Source organism: Bombyx mandarina, chromosome 20 (genome assembly GCF_030267445.1).
Source record: "Bombyx mandarina strain Sakado chromosome 20, ASM3026744v2".
Lineage (NCBI taxonomy): Eukaryota > Metazoa > Arthropoda > Insecta > Lepidoptera > Bombycidae > Bombyx > Bombyx mandarina.
Window position 1 is genome coordinate 4,932,233 of NC_143226.1, and position 23,857 is coordinate 4,956,089.

A 23,857-nucleotide genomic window follows, 5' to 3' on the forward strand; every position below is an offset into this window, starting at 1 on the left:
TTTTATTATAATACTTTTGTAAGCGCATGATTTAAAAGAGATGGAAAGAGTACGCTTGTCCTTTTCTGTACAAACTCATAGAATACGTGTTCACAGGACTGTTGTATTTGGTGCGAGTTTTATAACTTCTCGATCGCGTCAAAGTTAACTCAAATTTGTATGGAGTTGGAACAGTTTCCTTTCGTTTGCCGCCAGGGGCGGTGTTCCAACTCCATACAAATTTGAGTTAGCTTTTACGCGATCTAGAAGTTAAAAAACCCACGCTAAGCATTATGAGGTCAGCAGTTCTAAAGGCACGGCCAAGTTATCAAGTTACCAAAGCGATGTAAAAGTGCTGATGTCAATGTGCGCGTGCCCTGTACTATACATGACTCGTACACATAGCTTTTATCGCAGGCTTTGAGCGCGGCGACCGAAACAAGAAACTCCGTAACGAAAATAAAACCTAACACCCCCACTCCGCCTACCATGTAGGTCGCGTTCAACACATCCACACGTTGCGCTTGTGTAGTGTTTATGAATAAGCGCGCGGTGTGACGTCGCACTGCATGCGCATCATGAAAATTCTGCCCATCTCTCTCTCGCGCGGTCTAGCTTATGAGTGTGAAGGGGACAGTTAATGTTTTGCTTTTGTTAATGTCTATAAAATATAGCGTTGTCTTATTTTATTATTGTTTAAATATTAAGTTATTATTGTCTAATTATAATTGCATAAGTTGATAAAAAATGCTATGCAATAGCTTTACCGCGGCAGCCCCCGAGTGCCACACGTGTTTTTTTATCTTATTAACTGTTTTATCGTCACAACTTAATACGGTATCACAGCTAAATAACAGCGTTAAATTAAAATGCTATTTAACATCACTTAAAGTTTCCTTCTACTTATTATTCATCGCACAATCTCTTTACAGATTCAGTCACAGTATTCTTGCACGATGCATTTAGCGTTTTTTCTGTTGTTATTTAATTACGTTCGAAGCTTTGAATATGTTGAATTGAAAACTCGAATTGGTGTAGTGCGGGGACATAAAAACAATTATGGCGCTGAATTTTTAGGTGTACCATACGCTAAAGTCGATGACGGACGTCCATTTGGGGTGAGTGGAGGTATTTCGCAATTTAAATTTGACATTAACACTAATCATACCAACACTTACCGAGTTCTACCATAGCGGGTAGGTAATGGTATACGAGAAATATTACTCAAAAGAAACAAAACAAAAATATAGTATAATAACTGTAGATTATTTGGTAAAAAATAGTCATGAATTCCAAAGTACAAAAGCAATAAGATGAAACGTGCATTTTCAATGAAAAGTTCGAAATAAATAATAATAAATAATATTTTTTTTATTTTTTTTTATTTATATATATTGTACACAAAAAGAAAATACAATAAAAACAGATTTAAAGAATGTCTAAATACCATGTACAAAGGCGAGCTTAAGTCATTCATGAGTTTTATATAATAAATATAATATATATAATAATAAATATAATAAATATTTACTAACAATCACGCCACGTTAACTGGTCCCGTGATAAGTTCGTAAAGAACTTGTGTTACAGGTACTAGATAACGGATATAAATGTAAAATTTTTATTATACACATACATATATTTAATATACATCCATAACCCTGGAAAAGACATTTATATTTATCATACAAATATCTTCCCTTGGCGGGATTCGAACCCGCGACCCCCTTGTGTAGTGACCATGTCACTTGCCACTACACCAGACGGCCGTTAAATGGTTGATTTGACCTGTTATGGTATGCTTAGTGTTAAAAACAATCTCACGTTATGAACTCATTTATAATTGTAAATAGACATGCTTTAACAAAAACCGACTTCAAATAGACAAAAAAAGATATTCCAAAACAAATTAATATACACTAAAAACAATAATGATCGAAATCGGTTGGCGTGATATATTTTTTATTTTTTTATTTTTATTGCTTAGCTGTGTGGACGAGCTCACAGCCCACCTGATGTTAAGTGGTTACTGGAGCCCATAGACATCTACAACGTAAATGCGCCACACACCTTGAGATATAGTTCTAAGGTCTCAGTATAGTCACAACGGCTGCCCCACCCTTCAAACCGAAACGCATTACTGCTTCACGGCAGAAATAGGCGGGGCGGTGGTACCTACCCGTGCGGACTCACAAGAGGTCCTACCACCAGTAATTACGCAAATTATAATTTTGCGGGTTTCATTTTTATTACACGATGTTATTCCTTCACCGTGGAAGTCAATCGTGAACATTTGTTGAGTACGTATTTCATTAGAAAAATTGGTACCCGCCTGCGGGATTCGAACACCGGTGCATCGCTTCAACACGAATGCACCGGACGTCTTATCCGTTAGGCCACGACGACCACTTATTTGATATTGAGTTATTCATCTATTTGTCGCGTACGTACTTAATGCAAATTTAAGACTTACATATTATATCGCTTTCTCATCGATACTATTATCAGAACTGGACTAAATTGTAATGGGACCACACGGGAAGCGTCAGCTTTTTAATACAACAAGAATCATAAAAGTCGATTCACCCAGTAAAAAGTCATGAGGTAACAAACATAAAAAAATACAGTCGAATTGAGAACCTCCTCCTTTTTTGAAGTCGGTTAAAAATGCATCTATCTGTTTTGTTTGTAACTTACACAATATGTGTTTCACATTACTTACTTTTTTCTTTTCTTTTTTTTCCTTATCTATTTGCTGGTAGCCTAAGGGATACCCCCTTAGGCTACCAGCTTCTCGCGGACGGGTAGGTGAGCTCACGGACTCAACCTGAGATAATTTGCTAACACTAGCTCCCTAAGAAGAGCAGGGCTCCGCAAAATCTACCACCGGATCGTAATCGCGACCCACTGAGAAGATCCGAGAAGAAACTCATTGGGTCTATGAGATGGTTCCCTCTTCGAACTCATGTGACCAATGAATCACTCACATTTTGTGTTATATGAAAAGGTTTTTTCATGTTTCATAGTAAACATTACTACTCGTATTCCACGAAATCAAATGTCTTTGTACAAAAACCTTTGTGTGAAAATATAAAGTTAGTTACTATTGGGAAATGAATGGTAGCTTGTTTCTTACACTAAAGTATAAAGAAAACGTCACTAAGTGAAAATCACAATATGTGTGACAGTATTTTAGACTTTTATATATTTATATATTATTATTTTATATGATATAATTAAAATGTACCTATGATATTTATGATAATTAAAATTTTATAATTTGTATTAAATATTTACATTAATTTACTTTGAATTTTTAATTAATAATTAATCTACTGGTGGTAGGACCTTTTGTAAGTCCGCGCGGGTAGTTACTACCGCCCCGCCTATTTCTGCCGTAAAGCAGTAATGCGTTTCGGTTTGAAGGGTGGGGCAGCCGTTGTAACTATACTTGAGACCTTAGAACTTATATCTCAAAGTGGGTGGCGCATTTACGTCGTAGATGTCTATGGGTTCCAGTAACCACTTAACACCAGGTGGGCTGTGAGCTCGTCCATCCACACAGCAATAAAAAAAAAAATTCAATTTAAATGTCAACTGCAAGTTTCTTTAGTTCATTCATTTATTTCAAACTTACCTAAATGTCAATAAAACATAAATGTCTAATGTCAAAATTTGTTATCTACTCCCGGTTCAAAGTTCGGTCCAGCGATGAAGCGACGAAAGAAACTCAGCAGTACAGCCATAAATATGTATGTTTTATTATTATTCCTTAATTTCTTAACAATTCTTTTCAGAATTCACTTCCCTATCCATACTTCGAGGCACCTTTTGAAGCTTCCAACCCATCAACAAGATGTCCGCAAGTAGGCCGCGTCATCGGGGGTACGCAACAATGCCTCACCCTCAATATATACGTGCCCGCAAATGCCAATGCCACTCAAATTGTGCCGGTCTTCGTTTGGTTCCACGGTGGAGGTTTCAAAATCGGAAGCGCTGGCGAATACGGTGGCAAACATCTCACCCAACACGGTATTATCGTGGTCACAGTCAATTACAGACTTGGGCCGTATGGTTTTCTCTGTTTGGACGAAGAAATTCCAGGAAACCAAGGCTTGAAAGACCAGGTATCCGCCTTGAAATGGGTCCAAGCTAACATTGGCGATTTTGGAGGTGATAAGAGTAAAGTGACGATTGGAGGTCAGAGTTACGGCGGAGGAGCCGTCGACCTTCACATGTACTCATCAGATGTTAAGCTGTTTGATAAAGTAATCATACAGAGCGGCTCGATGTATGCCGAAGGGGCGTTTGTCAAAAGTGATTTGAACGCAGCGATTAAACTATCAGGGCAATTGGGATGCTCCACCAATAATACCAAAGACACCCTGAAATGTCTAGCCACAAGAGACAGTCTAACAGTTGTGAAAGCCGCCAAAGATATGGGTTTGAAGCTAGGAGCGTGTAAAGAAAAAATTATGAACGGTTCCGAGAATTTCATAACTCAAGACCCGTTCCATGTGGATTACGCAAAACGTGACGACATAGCCGTTTTGATCGGTCACAATAGTAACGAAAACTTCGCGAGATTCGCTAACCAATCTGAAGAGTTTTATGAGCGACTGGGAAATGTGTTCCGAGAGAAATTCGTAAATAATTTCGTGCTAAGCGAGAACGATCTAGATCAGTTATCTAATAATACTCAAGCCTTTTATTTAGGCAAGAATGGTAGTCTGACCGCAAAGGAGCTAAGAGAATTTAATGTACAACTAAGCGATTTCAGTTCGGATTTCATGTTGAACTACCCAGTCGAATGGTCAATCAAGAACTACCTCCGAAAAGGGCTGAAGAAGATTTACAAGTATGTATTTTCGTATACTGGCGGAAGTCCCTTCAAGGACGTGCCTGGTGTGGGGGCTTATCACACCGAAGAGCTCCAATATTTATTCGAAACAGAGCAGCAAGGCAATTCTGATGAGCAACAGTTACTTAGAAAACGAATGACTAGTATGTGGGCCAACTTCGTGAAGTTCGGGTGAGAAATGCTTATATTTACTAACGTTCGTGTTCTTTGATGGGAAGATTGCGTAGAATCTTATCGTCGGCCATACCACAATGCTTGTAAGCAAAAGTATTCAGGTATCCAATCAGTGCGTCCTACCAGATATGCGTCCTACTACTTATGTCATGCGGAGCCCAGACGTGGACGGTAAAGCAGCTCCGCCAGTTTTTATTGCCTTTGTAGGCAGACGAGCATACGGCCCACTTGATGGTAAGTGGTCACCGTCGCTCATGGACGTCAGCAATGCCAGGGGCAGAGCCAAGCCGCTGCCTACCATAGTTCCAAGTCTTTCAGCAAGCTATTGAACGAGGTTGGAATTGGATCCAATACACGGAGCTTTGACTACAATGAGGCTTGGAAACCCAGAGGCTCGTCTACACTGTGGCTTGGCTACTGAATGACCAGACTACACAGTGGCTTGGCTACACAGGCATCATAGTGACGGAAGAGGCGGAAAAATGCCTGATAATAATAAACCTACTTTTTTACAGAAATCCAACACCTAGTCGAACCGATCTACTGCCAGTGGCCTGGGTGCCTGTAACTGAAATTACTCAACCGTATCTCAACATAGACGTGGAGATGAAAATGTTGGACAATCTGTTCGAATCTAGAATGAAATATTGGGCAGATTTCTGGAGCCAGCATTGGATGAAAAATATAATCCTTTCGTAGATGAAGCTAAATTATACACAACAATAAAAAGAGGGTAGTTTAATATCTAACGACGAATATAAAAGGAACAAATAAATCATTTCGATTTTCTTTAAAGATGTCGCCTAGTAATGAGACCTTTGAGCCAAGTCTAATATTTTCTTCTTAAATTATGTAATTATAAGAAATGAAATTTATTATATGAAAAGTGATATGAAACGAAATAAATTAAGTTGATTAATCTAAATCTTTAATCAATTGGGATGAAATAAATTCTCAGTCAAATGTTGGTTATTTACTGCAACTTTTTCAGGAGACTTTTCGGAAGAACGTTAAAAGTTATGTCCGACGGCTTTGTTTCAATTTCCCACATTTGTGCACTTTCACAGATGCTAAATATTTCATAAACCTCTGTTATTACACATTTAAACTCGAAAAAATACTTAATTCATAAAAAAAAATATCACACAACTACACTCTTCGCGTTCCCTCCAAAATATCCCGATTATAATGGAAAATACATATCTAAATATTTTCCTATAGATTTTCGATCGCTGGGCTGACACGAGTGTGCTTAGTGCGAGTTTTTTAACGTTCTCGATACAGTAAAAGTTAACTCATATTTGTATGGAGTTGGAACAGCGCCCCTAGCGGCAAACGTAGACAAACCTGAGCAATGACTTACATTTCATTCATTGACTATATGTTTATAATTAATTATTTTACATCAAAATACAGTTTAGCTTAGTAAAATTATATCACAAATTGAGTTGCCCTATAAAGAGAAACAACATTTAAAGCTATTGCTTCACCACTTTTGTATGTTTTTTATATTTCAAAACTCTCAAATTTCTTTTATATTTCTAATGTTCCTTCTTCTGATGATTCAATATTCAAAATTTCATTTATGTCATCTTTATAACATATTAACCTGTTTTAAGATAAATCGTATAGAGGTTACATGTTTTTACTGATTACTGGTTGGAGGACTTTTTTTTTTTTCGTACTTAAGCTGATAGCCTTGAGAGACTATATCAGCGTCGTCTTAACTGGTAGGTGTGCTCACGGGGCTCAAACCTGATGACGTTGCTAACAGAACAATGACCGGTTGGTGGACAACCGACCGAACATACGATATGTTGTTTTGTTATGGTTAGGTACAGGTTAGGTTCCGGCTACAGCGTAACTGGTTGGGCGAGCTCATGGGGCTCAACCTAAGAGAGCTTGCTAGCACTACCATCGCTGAATCTAACATCAGATCGGTATTGCAACCCATTGAGGATATTCGGCGAGAAAATTGGGGTCTTGTCTGTGGGTATATGAGTTTTTTGACTTCTCAATTCTCGATCCTTGGAGTAAAAATTGGTTGAATATCTATTCCACTTAATACCGGGTAAGCTGTGAGCTGATGCACCGATCTGCCAATCTAAAGCTTCCTAGATTTAATTTTCATAAAAGCAGTTCCCACCTCAGGATAAAAGGCGATTGCATGCAGCAGAGATGGGAATGTTGCGATGGATGTGTGGAGTAACGAGAATGGGTAGAATACGGAATGAATATGCTAGAGGAAGTCTGCGTGAAAGACGATATGGGTAAGAGGGGAGTGAGCGAAGAAAATGTATATGATAGAGGAGTATGGAAGCAGAAAACATGTTGCGCCGACCCCAGGTGACTGGGAGAAGGGCAGGATAGTGATGAATGATGATAAAAAGCAGTTCTCACCTCGTTAGCGTCCCAGGCGCCGTACGTCGGCGGGTTGATCAGCATGAAGACCAGTGACGAGAACAGGATGCAGGTGACTATGAAGGGCCCCACGTAGCGCCAAGTCACCTGCCAGTACAGCCCGGGCCGGTACCCGGTCATCTCGTATATGTCGTTGCTGAACCTACGCATGACAGATGAGGATTGAAAAGTGTCGTTGTTAGGCAGTGGCTTGACTGTGGAACTTGCTGACGTCCATGGTCCATAGTGAACTCAGATATGGTACATTAATCTGCCCTCAAGACAATAAATTTTACTTATTGCTTAGATGGACTCATGGCCGTCTACCTAGAGGCATGAGCTCTTAATCTTCCGTGAAAATTATCGCTTTTCATAAATTTTAGAATGAAAATCTCAAGTCGATAAAGTTACTGATTCCCTGATTTCGGCTTGGCCTGAATGGTATATATAATAGTACGCTAGGCCCACTGGTGGGCAGTATGGCGTTCAACGGGTTAATTACGTCTATGTCTCGTGAAAACTACAAGGAATACTATAAGGAAGGGGACAATACCTCTCGTGTCCGTATATGTAGATCACGGAGACCATCTCCAGCAGAGCGACGACCACCAGGCCTATGGTGCCGGCGAACGAATCAAACATCTTCAGCCAGTACTCCCCGGCTCCGGTCGTGAAGATCAGACCGACGAGGAAACAGAACGAGCAGACAATTCCTGAACATAATTTTACATGATTCATAACTATTTACTGGTGGTAGGACCTCTTGTGAGTCGCACGGGTAGGTACCACCACCCCGTCTATTTCTGCCGTGAAGCAGTAATGCGTTTCGGTTTGAAGGGTGGTGCAGCCGTTGTAAATATACTGAGACCTTAGAGCTTATATCTCAAGGTGGGTGGCGCATTTACGTTGTAGATGTCTATGGGTTCCATTAACCACTTAACACCATGTGGGCTGTGAGCACGTCCGCTCATCTAAGCAATGAAAAAATATACGCCACAGATTTGAAGCATTAACTTTCTTTCGATTCAGGATGCTGAGAATTTTGGGTACGTTCATCAAATCTGAGGGTCATGACCTTCAAGAAGGCTTTCCGCTATGACGTTACCCGTATGTGGATGTATGATTACATGAACGAGCTTATGACTTACTCGATGTTTAGCGGTTACCAGAGCTTACAGATATCTGAACCTCAATTCCGTCACCTTTAGACACGAGGTCCAGTCACAAGTGGACAACGGTTACCCTGCCCTCCACACAGGAACGTATTACTGTTCTGCGACAGAAATAGGCCGGACAATGTCTGTCACCGGTAATTGAACAGATTTTCAAATTTTGAGGGTATTTTTATTTTTTATTATACCTTCACTGTGAAAGTCACTCGTACACGTCAATTGGCGCTTACGTCTATTTAGAATAAAACGAAATTCAAATCAAAATTCCCGCGTCTCAAGGGTCATTTGAGATTCGGAGACTGAAGATGTTCGAACAATTGTTGCCTACCTGCGGGATCTCAACTTTGATATCTACGTGTCAATACTAACACTTTGTTCGGTAAAGCGGTAGGCAGCGGCTTGGCTCTGCCCCTGGCATTCTGGTAACCACTCACCATCAGGTGGGCCGTATGCTGCTCGTCTGTCTATTCGGGCAATAAAAAATAAAAAAAGCGAAATATCCTCACCGGTTATAACTGGCTTGCTGAGTCGTTTGAAGAAATCAATATCGAAAATGGTGCACAGCATCCCTTCCATGATACCAATCTGGCTGCCCAGACCCAGGGACAGCAGCATCAGAAAGAAGATTATGGACCAGAAAGGAGCTGGAGTCAGCTTCAGAATCGCCTGCGTGAACACTATGAAGGCCAGCCCTGTACCTTCGGCAGCCTGTAATAAAGATTTATAGCTGTTACCACCAGGTAGGACCATCGATTCTGAACTCTACTGCGAACAACTGATGAGATTAAAGCAAGAAGTTGAGAGAAAACGGCCAGAATTAATCAACAGAAGAGGTGTGGTTTTTCATCATGATAACGCTAGACCTCACACATCTTTAGCCACTCAGCAAAAATTAAGAAAGCTTGGCTGGGAGGGTATTAATGCATCCGCCGTATAGTCCTGACCTAGCACCTTTAGATTTCTACCTGTTTCGGTCTCTTCAGAATTCTTAGGCAGTGTCAGGTTAACATCACGAGAGGACTGCCAAAACTAATTGTCGCGGTATTTTGATTAGAAGCCCCAAAAATTTCTATAGCAATGGGATCATGTTCCTACCTACAAGATGGCAAAAAGTTATCAAACAAAATGGTACCTACATACTTTACTTAAATGTAAATAAACTATATTAAAAAATGTTGTGAATTTTCTTAAAAAATGCGAAGAAACTTTTTCCCCGACCTATTCTATAGATTATGAAAATAAGATGGCAGATTTTTTTCCAACTTACTTGAGATTTATCTTTATATTTTCGGTAATTCACACAATATCCTTATAAATTATATAGCCTACGTATTATTCTGATGTGTAAGCTACATTATTATAAAGTTTGATCCAAATCCATCCAGTACTATTACGTGAAAGAGTAAGAAACATTTATCCATCAATTCTTACAAACTTTCGCGTTTACAATATTAGCAGGATTAGTAGGATTGTGTGTTGCACGTTTGAACACGAAAAATTCGGGAATCACCTCATCTAGTTGCCTGCTCATGGTGCAGCCGGTCAAGTTGAAGGCAGCCACGAGGGTCTCGTTCAGCTTCGGATACTCCTCGCGGTAGTAATCTTGAGTGGAGTTGAGCGTGAACCCGCCGATGTGGTTGAGAGCCAGCACTTTAATTTCCCTAAAACGATGAAATAGAGATTATAGAGATAGAGAGGGAGATAGAGATAGAGATTGAGATAGAAATAGAGAATATCTGTCTAAAGATTACGAAGAACCAATTAAACCCGGTAACGCTTCGCTATTGCGTATTTTTTTTTTTTTTATGGCCCGTGTAGGCAGCCGAGCATACAGCCCATCTGATGGTGAGTGGTTACTGCCGCTCATGGACGTCAGGAACACCAGGGGCACAGCCAAGCCGCTGCGTACCATTGAGTAGAGCGCGCGTCACGTAAAAAGAACGCTGCAAGAAAGTGGAGGGGGTGTGTTTGCGCATGGATATACTCGCGCACGAAAATACTAAGTACTTTTGTTTTATTTTTGAAGTAATCTTTCGCTCGCGACTTCGTATATTGGTTATAGGTATGTACAGTTTAGTAGTTCTGTACTCTTGTAGCTGTATGTAGTTACATGTTACAGGAGAGCGTAGAAAGATATCATAAGTTTGAAGTTAAAGTAGTTTATGAAAGTTAAAGTTTAGGTAAAGTTATAAAAATTATAATTTCTCTTGGTGTGAATTGTACGATAGTTAGTGATGCCCTCTCTTGACTGTAATTAAATTTCATATTACATTATTTGTTGTCACGCGGCAAAAAGCGGATCGCATCGCGAGTAAGCATGACGTTCTGGTACTGTTGGTGGTCGGCATTCCTTAACTATAATAAAATTGTACGGTGAGAAGATCGTACATGGTAGGTATGTACATTAAAAATAATATATTAGATAGATTTTTATGAAATAAAATTAAAAACATGTTTAATTTCTGCGTTTAATGTTTAATCTAAATACGAACAGACAGACAGACAGACGGACGAACGGACGGACAACAAAGTGATCAAAGGGTTCCGTTTTTTTCCTATTGAGGTACGGAACCCTAAAAATTAAATTAGACTCAGATGATTTTGTTGCCACTGCGATCCGTTTCATGCATTATTTCAAATTATCAACTGCATTATTATCAGCCTCTTTCTATATAAAACAATATACGTCATAAATCATTTTTCTCACTTTTCTATGTAAAACCATTTTGTAATTAAAACTTATGTGCGCGATAGTATTTTGAGAACGAACGTAACGTGAACCCAGCGCGGAAAGCAAAGGTCGACTGACGAACCAATAGCACACCGGCAAGCATGCGGCAGGTGACCCGCCCGCCCCGCGCCGCACCTCATTCCACCAAATACATCGATAAATAGCCTACTGCGCAGCTTGACCGCCAGCGTTCTTTTTAAGTGACGCGTACTCTACTCTCTGCAAGCCTCGTTTGAAGAAGGCTAATTCAATGAAAAAAACCAATTTCTCAAAAGCACCAGCCAGTTTCATTAAAATCGGATTAATGGCTTACGAAAGCAAACTAAACAAACTTACTCATTTCTTTTATTTAGTCTGCTAGAGAATGACTTAGTTTCATTCTTTAGTAGGGTGGACGAGTACATGACCTACGTGGTGTTGAGTACCGGAGCGCATAGACATCTACAACGTAAATGCCGCCACCCACCTTGAGATATGAGTTCTAAGGTCTCAGTACAACAGTACAACAACTGCTCCACCCTTCAAACCGAAACGCATTATTGCTTCACGGCAGAAGTAGACAGGGCGGTGGTACCTACTCGCGCGGACTCACAAGAGGTCCTACCACCAGTAATTATGCAAATTATAATTTTGCCTATTTGATTTTTATAACACGATGTTATACCTTCACCTTGGAAGTCAATCGTGAATATTTGCTAAGTACGTATATCATTAGAAAAATTGGTCCTTGTCTGCGGGATTCGAACACTGGTGCAGTCGCTTCGCTTCTTCTGAATGTACTCGGGGTCTTATCGTTTGGGCCAAATTTAATTCTTAGCTTCATTCTATGGTACTCACTTCGTAATGCAGGTTTCGACCATGGTGTACGCCTTGAAGCCGAGGATGCTGAAGATGACCACGGAGGCGTAGATGGCGGTGAGAGCGTTGCAGACGGACACGAGGAGCACGTCCCTCACGCAGTTGTTGTTGGGAGGGTTGTACGAGCCGAACGCGATCAGCGAACCGAAAGCCAGACCGAAGGAATAGAACACTTGAGTGGCCGCATCCAACCAGACGGTTGGATCCAGAAGTTTTTCCAGCTGAAAAACAAAGTTCAGTGTGCTTAGTGCGAGTTTTTTAACGTTCTCGATAGCGTAAAAGTTAACTCAAGTTTGTATAGAGTCGGAACGTTTGCCGCTAGGGGCGGTGTTTCAACTGGTGGTAGGACCGCTTGTCAGTCCGCGCGGGTAGGTACCACCACCCTGCCTATTTCTGCCGTGAAGTAGTAATGTGTTTCGGTTTGAAGGGTGGGGCAACCCTTGTAACTATACTTGAGACCTTAGAACTTACATCTTAAGGTGGGTGGCGCATTCACGTTGTAGATGTCTATGGGCTCCAGTTACCCCTAAACACCAGGTGGGCTGTGAGATCGTCCACCCATCTAAGCAATAAAACAAAAAAAGAAAAGAAAAATTGCATATTTTATTTTGATATGACATCGATTATACCATCTCTTCGGAACATCGATCGGATATCTCTAAGCCGGTGGTGGTCTACGGATTTGGTTGTCGAGAACAAGCGCAAACTGTGACGGCCCAGTTTTGCCCCGAAGTCCTCACCTTCGGCTTGTACATATGAAGGATCCCGTCCGAGGAGCCAGGCAACGTGATGCCTCTGATGAAGAAGATGGTCAGGACCACGTACGGAAACAGAGACGTGAAGTACACCACCTGGAAACGATGAGTTATGCAAAATACTTTTTGTTTAATCCTAAGCATTCAATGATGGTGGTGCGATGGTTACGTAGGAGGTATGACTGCTGGTCATTATTCTGATAACCAGAATCACCTAGAACCACTGCGATTATCCACAATGCCTTTCCAGACATATTTTCTGCGACGTCCTATCCAGCTCTGGAATGATTTCCCCTCCTCCTCTAAGCTGTTTCTCGAGCACTATGACATATCTTTCTTCTTAGGCTTACGGGGACTACTCAGCTGAAGGCAGTGGTTCGACTGTGGCATTGCTGAGTCAATGGGGGACGGTAACCACGCACTATCAGATGGGCCTAATGCTCATCTGCCACAAGGGCAATAAAATAATATTAGTGTCAGAATCACTTACCATCAGGTGACCCAAAAGCTGATCTGCCACAAGGGCAATAAAATAATATTTCTAGAAGAATTCGAATATCTTGACGGCATAAGCGTCTTATTTTGAAACTATTCACAAATTAAGTTATTCTTTGAGGTCTGATTAAGCGGAGCTGCTGATAGGCCAGACCGTGTGACGTCAGACCTCAGATTCGAAATCAAACCTGCATTTCTTTGAAATTCGACATAGTCATATAGTATTTAAAAAAAAAAAAAAAAAAAATTTAGTAGTCTGAGCTATAGACAAATCGGCAGTAAAGTATTCAAGTCCTTACGGATCTATCAGATCCAATAACCCTTGCATTAGACGCCTTCCGCTCTAACACTGAGAGTAGAGACCCCCGGTAACCGTACTCGTTGAATTCGGCAAATAGTCCGACGTGCAACCTAACCTAAGCATCAGCCCGTTGAGTTTCTCGCCGGATCTGCTCAGTGGGTCGCGATTCTGATCCGGTAGTAGATTCATTCGCGAAGCAGCTATTATTGAGTTGTTAGGTCTCCCTTGGAGGCGCTCGGCTAGCAAATCCCGCCCCTTCTGGCTGAGCCCTTGCTCGCCCACCTGTCCTTGTGAAACAGGAAAGGTCTCAGAGCCACCAGTAAACTCTCAATCATAAAAAAAGTAAAGCATTTAAGAGGTGTGTGGAAAGTTTTTTACTGGTGGTAGGACCTCTTGTGAATCCGCCCGGGTAGGTACCACCACCCTGCCTATTTCTGCCGTGAAGCAGTAATGCTTTTCGGTTTGAAGGGTGGGGCAGCCGTTGTAACTTTACTTGATACCTTAGAACTTATATCTCAAAGTGGGTGGCGCATTTACGTCGTAAATGCTTATGGGCTCCAGTAACCACTTTACACCAGGTGGGCTGTGAGCTTGTCCACCCATCTAAGCAGTAAAAAAAAAGTTGCAGGCACATTACCTTCCCGCTACTCTGGATTCCCTTCATCACTATGCAGAACACGATAACCCAAGCGAGAAGTAAGTAGAGCACGATCCACCAGCGCGGCACCCCCGGGTCCTCGATGCTGGGCGCCGCGTCCAGAGCCTCCCGGTACCAGAAGTAAACTGTCGCTGAGGCTTTGTTGCATTCGGCCTCAGCTGTCCCGTTGTCCTGGGGACAGCTCGACCAGGGCAGCTGATCTGCTGTCAGCTGTAAGGATTACATTCACTGACTTAGTGGCACAGTAGCTAGGATCAAGATTTCGATTTCCAAATCAAACATTCGTGTGATAAACAAGTTTGTTTGCTCTTTGCATGGGCATTTATTATCTATAATGTATGTATATATAGATAATAAATTTGGAACGCCTTGTGGTGACCGGTAAAATAGAGGGAAAAAGGCCTAGGGGTAGAGGTCCCAAACGATGGTCGCACCAAATAACGGAGGAACTGGGGATACCTATCAGCGACGCACTCCACCGGGCTGCAGGGCGGGATCGATGGAGACAGTTGGTTGCCAAAATCGGACGGAGTCACGATCCTCAGCAGTGAGGGACCGATCGAAGAGAGAGAGAGTATGTATATATTTAAAACGTATATATATATATATATATCACAGTAGAAATAGGAAGGGCGGTGGTACCTAGCCGTGCGGACTCACAAGAGGTCCTACCGACGGATGAGGCATGATTTGTTGTCTAGTTATAAAAAAACAGTTATCTTACAAGGTCGTTAAAACACATTCCTATACTAATCTATATCTATACTAATATTATAGAGAGGAAAGATTTGTTTGTTTGTTTGTATTGAATAGGCTCCGAAACTACTGAACCGATTTGAAAAATTGTTTCATTGTTTGGAAGCTACACTATTACCGAGTGACATAGGATATAATCATTTTTGAAAAAAATTAGGGATCCTTACTAAAACTCCAATAAGGTGTAAAAACCAACCAACCCAAGGTGTAAAAAAATTACCTAAAATATTCTTTACATCCCGTGCCCTACGAAAACTATTCATGATATAATAAAATAATGTACTCCGACTTTGTAGAACACATTATTATTTACAAAAAATGTTGCGACAACATATGTCTAACTATTATAGTTATGCCGCAATAAGTGTTCTTTTATTTTAAAAAAATAAAACAACCTCAAATATCGTTGAAATTTTTGTTAAAGACCCGAGCGGAACCGGAGCGGGCCGTTAGTATTTTAGAAGAATAAAGTGCTTTCGCTCACCCGGATGCTGTTAAATAGATAGAAGAAAACCCAGGTTATGATCACGTTGTAGTACAGAGCGACGAATAGGGTCACTATGCAGCTGGATATGCCGATACCACCCAGCCAGGGATGGATGGTGTTCCAAACGCCGAGGCTTCCGAGACGCATCTTCTGCCCTATGGCCATCTCTATCAGGAACAGAGGTACACCCTCCAGGACCAACATGATGAGGAACGGAATCAGAAAGGCACCTGAAAATAATTAGCTGTCTATTGCGTTCAGAAAATTAAAATCGCGAGCTAGGGTCTCTACGGATTGAGGTCCTAAAAACCCAGAAGCCATGATTGCTTCGACACGGAATTGCATTAAAATACCATTCCAATTTTCAAATCGAAGGTTAAAGCTTGAATATTAATCCGCTTTTATTAGCTTCAGACGTATGTATGTAACGGAATCTTTGAACATGATTTTGACCCCCTTCGAAACGTCGGACTAACTCGAAATTTGGTATACTTATTAAGGACCTATATATACCTATATATATATATATACACCTATATATATACCTATATAATACTTATTAAGGAAGGAGAAAAAATTGAAATTTAACTAAAGAATGAAAAAAAAAAAATAGTTTAAAAAACTAACATAATACGCTTTTATAGAAAATCCAACTAAAAAATAGAAAATAAATTTTAATAAATTTGAATTAGTCTTAGGTCGAGTTTACAATTTTAACTGACATTTTGAAACGTAGCATTCAAATCTAAATATAGATGAGCGCGGGCGTAGCTTCATCGATTGGACGGAGCTACGAATGTCGTAGACCGTCTACCGGGGTGCTACGTGGTTACATCATATCTGCAAGCTTTTACTGGCATTGGGTGGACGTAACGGCTTATTTGATTGAAGACTATAATTGTTTTCTCATACATTTTTCATAATAACATTATCATTTATAAATCGTTTTGTTTAATTGAATAAGTGATGAGTAATGTGAATGAATACCTTTGCTTTATTCTGATCTAGAATAAACATCTGTCTTTTATTTTAAAATGTCATTGTCCAAAATTCACGAATTTCTGGATATTCTTTTTTTTGTTTGTTAAGTAGGTACCTAATCTAAATTGTTTGTCCCGTTTAAAAATATATAATACGAATCATGCTCACACGCTAGTTCTCTAAGATTGTAGACTATTTAGAATTTTTAATAAAAAAGCAAGGTATATTTCTAGTAAGAGACCCAACCTGTCTATTATTTTTTTATTTTAAGCTCATTTTTATCGGTAACTTATTGTATATGAAAATTCAGATCCCCCTCAAGCCAAAGCATAACACAGCTTCCAATTTTTCTCCTGAGTGTGGTGGTAGAAAGTGTTGTAATATTAGAATTGGTAACAGTAATAAATTATTTAAGCCATATCTATGTATTGTGTTGTCATTAACATTTTGACAGTATCTTAATCAGGTTGCGGAATTTTTTATTATGTTTCAACATGACATTTATTTTTTTGGCTCGAAAAGCAATCGAAACTTTATCACGCGCAGCCAGGGAATAAGGATTACGTAAAAAATAACACTTTGACAGCCGTCAAACTTACCTCCGCCATTTTGTTGACACAGATACGGAAACCGCCAAATGTTACCCAAGCCCACAGAGTATCCAATAATCGACAAAAAGAACTGTAGTTTCCCGGACCAGGCAGCCCTGTCATCGTCCGGTCCGTCGCGGTGCAATGATCCTCTAGAACCTTGGAGGACGATGGTAACTCCGTGGGGTCGTTCAGAGCCGTCAGCCCGCGTCGTTAATGGCGCCAATTCGTGGCCATTACGCGGCCCTATTGTCTCAGCTTTGGCCGCCATTTTGTGCTCAATATATCTCGCGTAACCAACCTTATTTTAGTTTTACTAAATTTTTTAAATGATACTGGTTACCTATGAATATGTTCATAATACGTTATTATTTTGTTTCATTATAATCTTCGTAATATCGTATCGCGTCTTTTTTAATGAATTCGATTTCTTTGAAATACGTTTTTATTCTCTTCAGTAATTTCTGTCGTAGCTTCAATGAATCTCTGAAGACGTTGTCGATTGTTCTGTACATAAATATTTAGTTGCAGAACGGTTTATAGGGACATTGTAATGTTTTTAATGTTTTTTTCCACGATGCTCGTTTAAGCGCTCATTTTATTTGTACGTCAGTGGCCTGGTCACACCGGTACGTCTGAAACAAACAAAAAAATGTTTAAAAACTACAAGAATACACTTATATAGCAATCCGAAGCTACAATTCACTTTTTTTTTATTCGGTCGATACTGGTTAGGATATCAGAGCGAAATTTGAAAGAAAAAAAACTCGTAAGAGACAACCGGGTCTCTAGTCATTTCTGGCGCGAAATAGTAGAAGTTCTATTTTACTAACTGGAAAAGCGAAGGTATCATTTAAATCGTCGTCTCAAATATATTAAGTGTATAATCTATGATCGTCGTGGCCTAAAGGATAAGACGGCCGGTGTAGTCGTATCAAGCGATGCAATGGTTAATGAATCCCGCATTCTCTAATGAAATACATACGCAATAAATGTTCACGATTGACTTCCATGGTGAACGAATAACATCGTGTAATAAAAAATAAAACCCGCAAAATTATAATTTACGTAATTACTGGTGGTAGAAAGTCTTGTGAGTCCGCACGGGTAGGTAACACCGCCCTGCCTATTTCTGCCGTGAAGCAGTAATGCGTTTTGGTTTTAAGGGCGGGGCAGTCGTTGTACTGTTAAAAGTGAGACCTTAGAACTCATATCTCAATGTGGGTGGCGGCATTTACGTTGTAGACGTCTATACGCTACGGTAACCACTTAACACCAGGTGGGCCGTGAGCTCGTCCACTGATTAAGCAATAATAAAAATTACACAATACAGTCTAATCTTTGCTATGTTCTGTTTCAACAAAAACATTATGAAGCGAAATGAAATGAAGTTGATTAATTTGAGACAACAATCATTTGAGATGAAATTGAATGAAAGGAGATGATAAAGAATGAAATATAGTCTCAGTAAAATGGTGATTATTTACTGAGTGAGTCTTTTTCAGTGGACTTTTTGGAAGATCTATTGAGGAATGATCTCCCGTCCACGGTGTTTAACGAGCGCTATGACATGTCCTTCTTCAAACGAGGCTTGTGGAGAGTACTTAACAGTAGGCAGCACCTTGGCTCTGCCCTTGGCATTGCTGAAGTACATGGGTGACGGTAACCACTCACCGTCAGATGGGCCGTATGCTCAGTAGGCAAAATAAAATAATTCACACGACTTCGCTCCTCGCGTTCCCACCAAAAGTCCACGAAATAGTTTTTTTTCCTTATTTAATCGTTGGCAACCTATGGGGCTATTCTAACTACGCGCGAATTGGGAAAATAGTCATTAATTTCGTTCGAAGGACAGAACCACGGTACTACAATATTAATGAGAACTCTATATAATACCAGCGACCCGCCCTCAATTCGCTTCGGAAACATTAAATTTTATTATTGATAACTGAGTCCCGCGATGTTACCCGCGGTTATTGTCGTAACGCGGGTGACGCCGCGGGGCGAAGCTAGTCTAAATAAAGTAGCCTAAGTTACTCCTTATATCATCAGCTACCTATCAGTGAAAGTCTCGTCAAAATCGGTCCAGTCGATCCAGAGATTAGTCGGAACAAACAGACAGACAAAAATTGAAAAAAAATGTTATTTTGGTGTACGTAACGTATATTCATATGCATGTAGTAAAAAGCGGTTATTTCAATATTATAAACAGACACTCCAATTTTATTTATATGCATAGATTTTCCACGGCTTTCGCGAAGCCTAAACATAATGAAACCTTCGATACGATTTGATTTGCAAAGTAGTAAATAATACAATGACAATAAACAAACTAGAATGAACCGTGAAAGCAATTTAAGTGTGAGCCTACCATTACTCGTTATGTGAGTAGCGCGTTTGTGTCCATACGCATTGCCTTCAACTGTTTTAAAGGACAATAGATGGTTTTTTTTATTGCTTAGATGGGTGGACGAGCTCACAGCCCACCTGCGGTTAAGTGGTTACTGGAGCCCGTAGACATCTACAACGTAAACGCGGCACCCACCTTGAGATATAAGTTCTAAGGTCTCAGTATATTTACAACGGCTGCCCCACCCTTCAAACCGAAACGCATTGCTGCTTCACGGCAGAAACAGGCGGGGTGGTGGTACCTACCCGCGCGGACTCACAAGAGGTCCTACCACCAGTAAAAAGAATAAGAAAAAAAATAACAATAAAACCTTACCGCCTTTAATTGCCAAACGTACGCCACAGAGAGCGCTCAAGCGAATTCTAAAATAAAAATTGACTACATTGAATTGACTAGAATCTTAGAACACATCGACCTAAATAAAATCTATTAAAATAGATAGCAATAACTCTTCAAAACGTGCAAATTTATCAATTTGTTTTAAATTTATTTAAATGTCCTCGTATTTTTTTTTACTAATGCATTTTTTATTAACGCTTTATTACATTGACATACACGTACGAATGTTAAAATAAAAGAATATATATTATCTGTACTATCTATGGCGACGACTGAATGAGCTGGCGTAAAAAAGATGTCAGTTAATTTTTAATTATAACAACACAGAAGATTTTGGAAGAAAACAATAAGAGTGCAGCAGCTATTCCATAGTTTTATTGAATTATTTACTAGCTTTTGCCCGCGACTCCGTCCGCGTGGAATAGTTACTTTGGCTTAATGCTAAATTTTACCGCCCACTTCATTTACATAGAAAGTGAAATTATTTTTGAATTATAGAATGTTAAGGAACTGTTTAAACCCCTATTTGGAAATATTTTGTATTGGCGATCCACTTGTATTGATCTTACCGTGATTTTATGTAGCCTATAGCCGTCCTCAATAAATGAGCTATCTAACACTGAAAGAATTTTTCAAATCGGACCAGTAGTTCCTGAGATTAGCGCGTTCAAACAAACAAACTCTTCAGCTTTATAATATTAGTCTAGTATAGATGGAATAGTATTATTTAGTATATTTAGTTAATTGAATAGTTTTTTAGTTTATGCACCACGATCTCAATTTTATGTCTACATTTATTTATTTATTAACATACACTTAAACTATTATACTTTCTTCGGTTTTCGCGAGGCAAAGACGTCATTTGAAAGTGCTTTTACGACTTTATCTCGCCTTTACTATTTTCATTTTCATATTTCAATTTCGATATTATATCGTTCTACCACTTCGAGCACCCCACTCCCCAATAGGCGCGTAAACACCTCCGCCGTTAGCCCCAGCACTCTCTTAGACCAGCCCATACCGTGGGCCTCGAAGGTCAAATACCTAGGCGTCACCCTCGACAGAGGGATGACATTCCGTCCCCACGTAAAAACGGTACGCGATCGCGCCGCGTTTATACTAGGACGACTCTACCCAATGCTTTGTAGACGAAGCAAACTGTCCCTCCGTAACAAGGTAACCCTCTACAAAACTTGCATACGCCCCGTCATGACGTATGCAAGCGTAGTGTTCGTTCACGCGGCCCGCACCAACTTGAAACCCCTTCAGGTTATACAATCCCGATTCTGCAGGATAGCCGTCGGAGCACCATGGTTCCAGAGGAACGTGGACCTTCACGATGACCTGGAGCTCGACCCCGTCAGTAAGTATCTACAGTCAGCATCGCTGCGCCACTTTGAGAAGACGGCACGACATGAGAACCCTCTTGTCGTGGCTGCCGGAAACTACATACCCGATCCTGTAGACCGATTGGTAAACCGTCGACGTCGCCCAAAGCACGTCATCACGGATCCTCCTGATCCATTAACGGTGCTTTTAGGTACCACAAGCACCGGTCGTCGTCCTCACCGAACCCGTCGCTTGCGACGAAGGGCTCGACGAGCGAATTAACCCACAGACACAGCCCACTGAGTTTCTCGCCGGATCTTCTCAGTGGGTCGCGCTTCCGATCCGGTGGTAGATTCTGCGAAGCACTACTCTTGCTAGGGCGGTGTTAGCAATTCTCCGGTTTGAGCCCCGTGAGCTCACCTACACAAGCTAGGGTAAGCTGAAATAGCCTCTCAAGGCTATCAGCATAGGTAGGAAAAAAAAAAAATATCGTTCTTTTGTCGATAATTATTCACAATGCTGAGTGTCGTGGCCTATGTTTAATGACTTTCTCCTGGATTATCCAATTAATTTCTATATAAATAAATAAAATAAAAATAAAAAAGCCTGTATTTCCTTATCCTTAACTTTCATTTCAAATGTGGTATTTTTTTGTTAGTGTTTAGTTATTTATTAATGCTTATTGTCTAAATGTTGGTAAGAGCAAATTTTTTTGTTATTAGATTAGACGCCTCTTCGGGTGAAGGCCTCCTCCAGTCCTTTCCACTGATCTCTGTCCTTGCCGATAGTTTGCCAGTCCATTCATTTAATTTATTTTCAATTAATTTCTATATAACGAATACTATTCTGATCGCGGGTGACTAAAATGTTATTTGTCGAGTTTCAAGAAACGCTATTCTACATTTAGCCTAAAATAAACAATTTAATCTACTTATAGATGCTTATTTTTCAGTTTTATACCCAAGTATGTCAAGGGCGGGCTGAAACGGGGGTATTGATATTGTGGCACGCCCCCTCGGCTTCGCGTATCGCCACCCCCGGACCACGTGTACGCTTTACTGGTATTTTGATAATTAAAACAATTAAAAAATAGTTTAAAAATACTAACAAAATACGCTTTTATAAAAAATCCGACTTAAAAATAGAAAATAAATTTGAATTAAAAATAGTGTAAGAAAAAATGATTTTATTGTAAAAAAAGCGTGGGGTGCATGGTATCAATAGTTATAAATATTTTATGAACAGATATGAGTAGAAGGTTATTTTGATAATATCCTGAAAAGCACCCTTCAAACTGAAATACTGCTTCACGGCTCAATTAAGCAGGGTGGTGGTACCTACCCGTGCGTACAAGATGTCCTACCAACAGTAATTAAACAAATTATAATTTTACGGGTTTTTATTTTTATTACACGATGTTATTCCTTCACCGTGGATGTCAATCGAGAACATTTGTTATGTACGTATTTTATTAGGAAAATTGGTACCCGCCAGCGGGATTCGAACACCGGTGCGTCGCTACGAGTGAAAATTTCGGGAATTAACGAAGTGACACAACATCACTATTTAAAAATGTATTTATTGCTTTTCGAAGTATTCTCCGCGAAATTTGACACATTTTTCCATACGATGGAACCAATCATTGAAGCAACCATTCCATTCGGAAGTTGGGGTCTCCAAAATGGCCGTTTTGTAGGCGTCCACAGCTTGTTCAGGTGATGAAAATCTCTGTCCACGCAATTTAATCTTTATTTTAGGGAAAGTATAGAAATCATTAGGGCTTAGGTCGGGGCTGTACGGCGGATGGTCTAATAATTCTATGTTTTCTTGCTCTAAAAACTCTTTTGTTCTGTGCGCGGTGTGAGAACTCGCATTCTCGTGATGGAGGATGATGCGGCGGTTGCAGTTCTCTTTACGGAGTTCAGAAACGACCTGTGGCAAACAAATGCTAGCATACCATTCTGCATTAACCGTTCTTTGTCCCTCAAGAGGAATAGTCGTAACATGGCCGGTTTTGGAGACAAACGTGGCCACCATTTTTTTTGCAACACTCCGTGAACGAACAATTTTTGTTGGCTTTAACTCATTTTCGAACACCCAAACTCGTGACTGGTTTTTTGTTTCGGGTTCGTATACGTACATCCAGGATTCGTCACCTGATACAATGTTGTATACAGCATTTGAGGATCCTGCGTGGAATCTTTCGAGAGTTCTGACGCACCAAGTAACGCGAGCCGCTTTTTGCTCTTCACAGAGCGAATGCGGTATCCATCGGGAAAACAACTTTTTTACCCCTAATTGTTCATGCAAGATTATTTGTATTTGACTCATGCCAATGTCTAAAGTTGCCTGAATTTCGCGGTATGTCACATGTCGATCTTCCTCAATCAGCTTACGCACAGCATCAACGTTTTCTTGGGTGACTGCAGTTTTTGGACGACCTTGACGGGGATCATCACTGAGCTTGACACGTCCACGTTGAAACTCAGCAAACCAGCGATAAATTGTGGTTTTGGATGGGGCTTCATCACCAAATGCAGAAATCATCCGGTCAATACACTGTTTTTGTGTTAAACCACTT

General features: G+C 40.3%; 3 protein-coding genes across 4 annotated transcripts in view; 2 read left to right on the plus strand and 1 right to left on the minus strand.

Annotated features, from left to right (window-relative positions):
• LOC114247906 (uncharacterized) overlaps window positions 1-23,857 on the plus strand; it is a 294,552-nt gene that overhangs the window by 70,156 nt on the left and 200,539 nt on the right. The window lies entirely within an intron of this gene.
• Window positions 1-23,857, minus strand: part of LOC114247871 (sodium-dependent neutral amino acid transporter B(0)AT3) — a 41,457-nt gene that overhangs the window by 11,299 nt on the left and 6,301 nt on the right. For both annotated transcript variants that reach the window (XM_089735985.1, XM_028180948.2), the window contains exons 2-10: window positions 17,208-17,833; window positions 15,625-15,857; window positions 14,364-14,594; window positions 12,916-13,026; window positions 12,155-12,396; window positions 10,097-10,247; window positions 9,093-9,294; window positions 7,968-8,127; window positions 7,415-7,577 (exon numbers count right to left, since the gene is read on the minus strand). In XM_089735985.1, the coding sequence (XP_089592111.1) occupies window positions 7,415-7,577; window positions 7,968-8,127; window positions 9,093-9,294; window positions 10,097-10,247; window positions 12,155-12,396; window positions 12,916-13,026; window positions 14,364-14,594; window positions 15,625-15,857; window positions 17,208-17,469 (1,755 nt within the window). In that variant the 5' untranslated portion in view covers window positions 17,470-17,833. The remainder of the gene's footprint in view (window positions 1-7,414; window positions 7,578-7,967; window positions 8,128-9,092; window positions 9,295-10,096; window positions 10,248-12,154; window positions 12,397-12,915; window positions 13,027-14,363; window positions 14,595-15,624; window positions 15,858-17,207; window positions 17,834-23,857) is intronic.
• On the plus strand, window positions 290-5,978 carry LOC114247872 (esterase FE4). Its single transcript, XM_028180950.2, has 3 exons — window positions 290-1,097; window positions 3,777-5,011; window positions 5,530-5,978. The coding sequence occupies exons 1-3, from the start codon at window positions 936-938 to the stop codon at window positions 5,711-5,713; spliced, it is 1,581 nt and encodes a 526-aa protein (XP_028036751.2). The 5' UTR covers window positions 290-935; the 3' UTR covers window positions 5,714-5,978.

Excerpts from the sequence above, each read along its gene's own strand:
- LOC114247872 (XM_028180950.2), top strand. The coding sequence starts at position 936 with ATGCATTTAGCGTTTTTTCTGTTGTTATTTAATTACGTTCGAAGCTTT. Across the intron at positions 1,098-3,776 it reads ATGACGGACGTCCATTTGGG|AATTCACTTCCCTATCCATA; the intron begins GTGAGTGGAGGT and ends AATTCTTTTCAG. Across the intron at positions 5,012-5,529 it reads GCCAACTTCGTGAAGTTCGG|AAATCCAACACCTAGTCGAA; the intron begins GTGAGAAATGCT and ends ACTTTTTTACAG.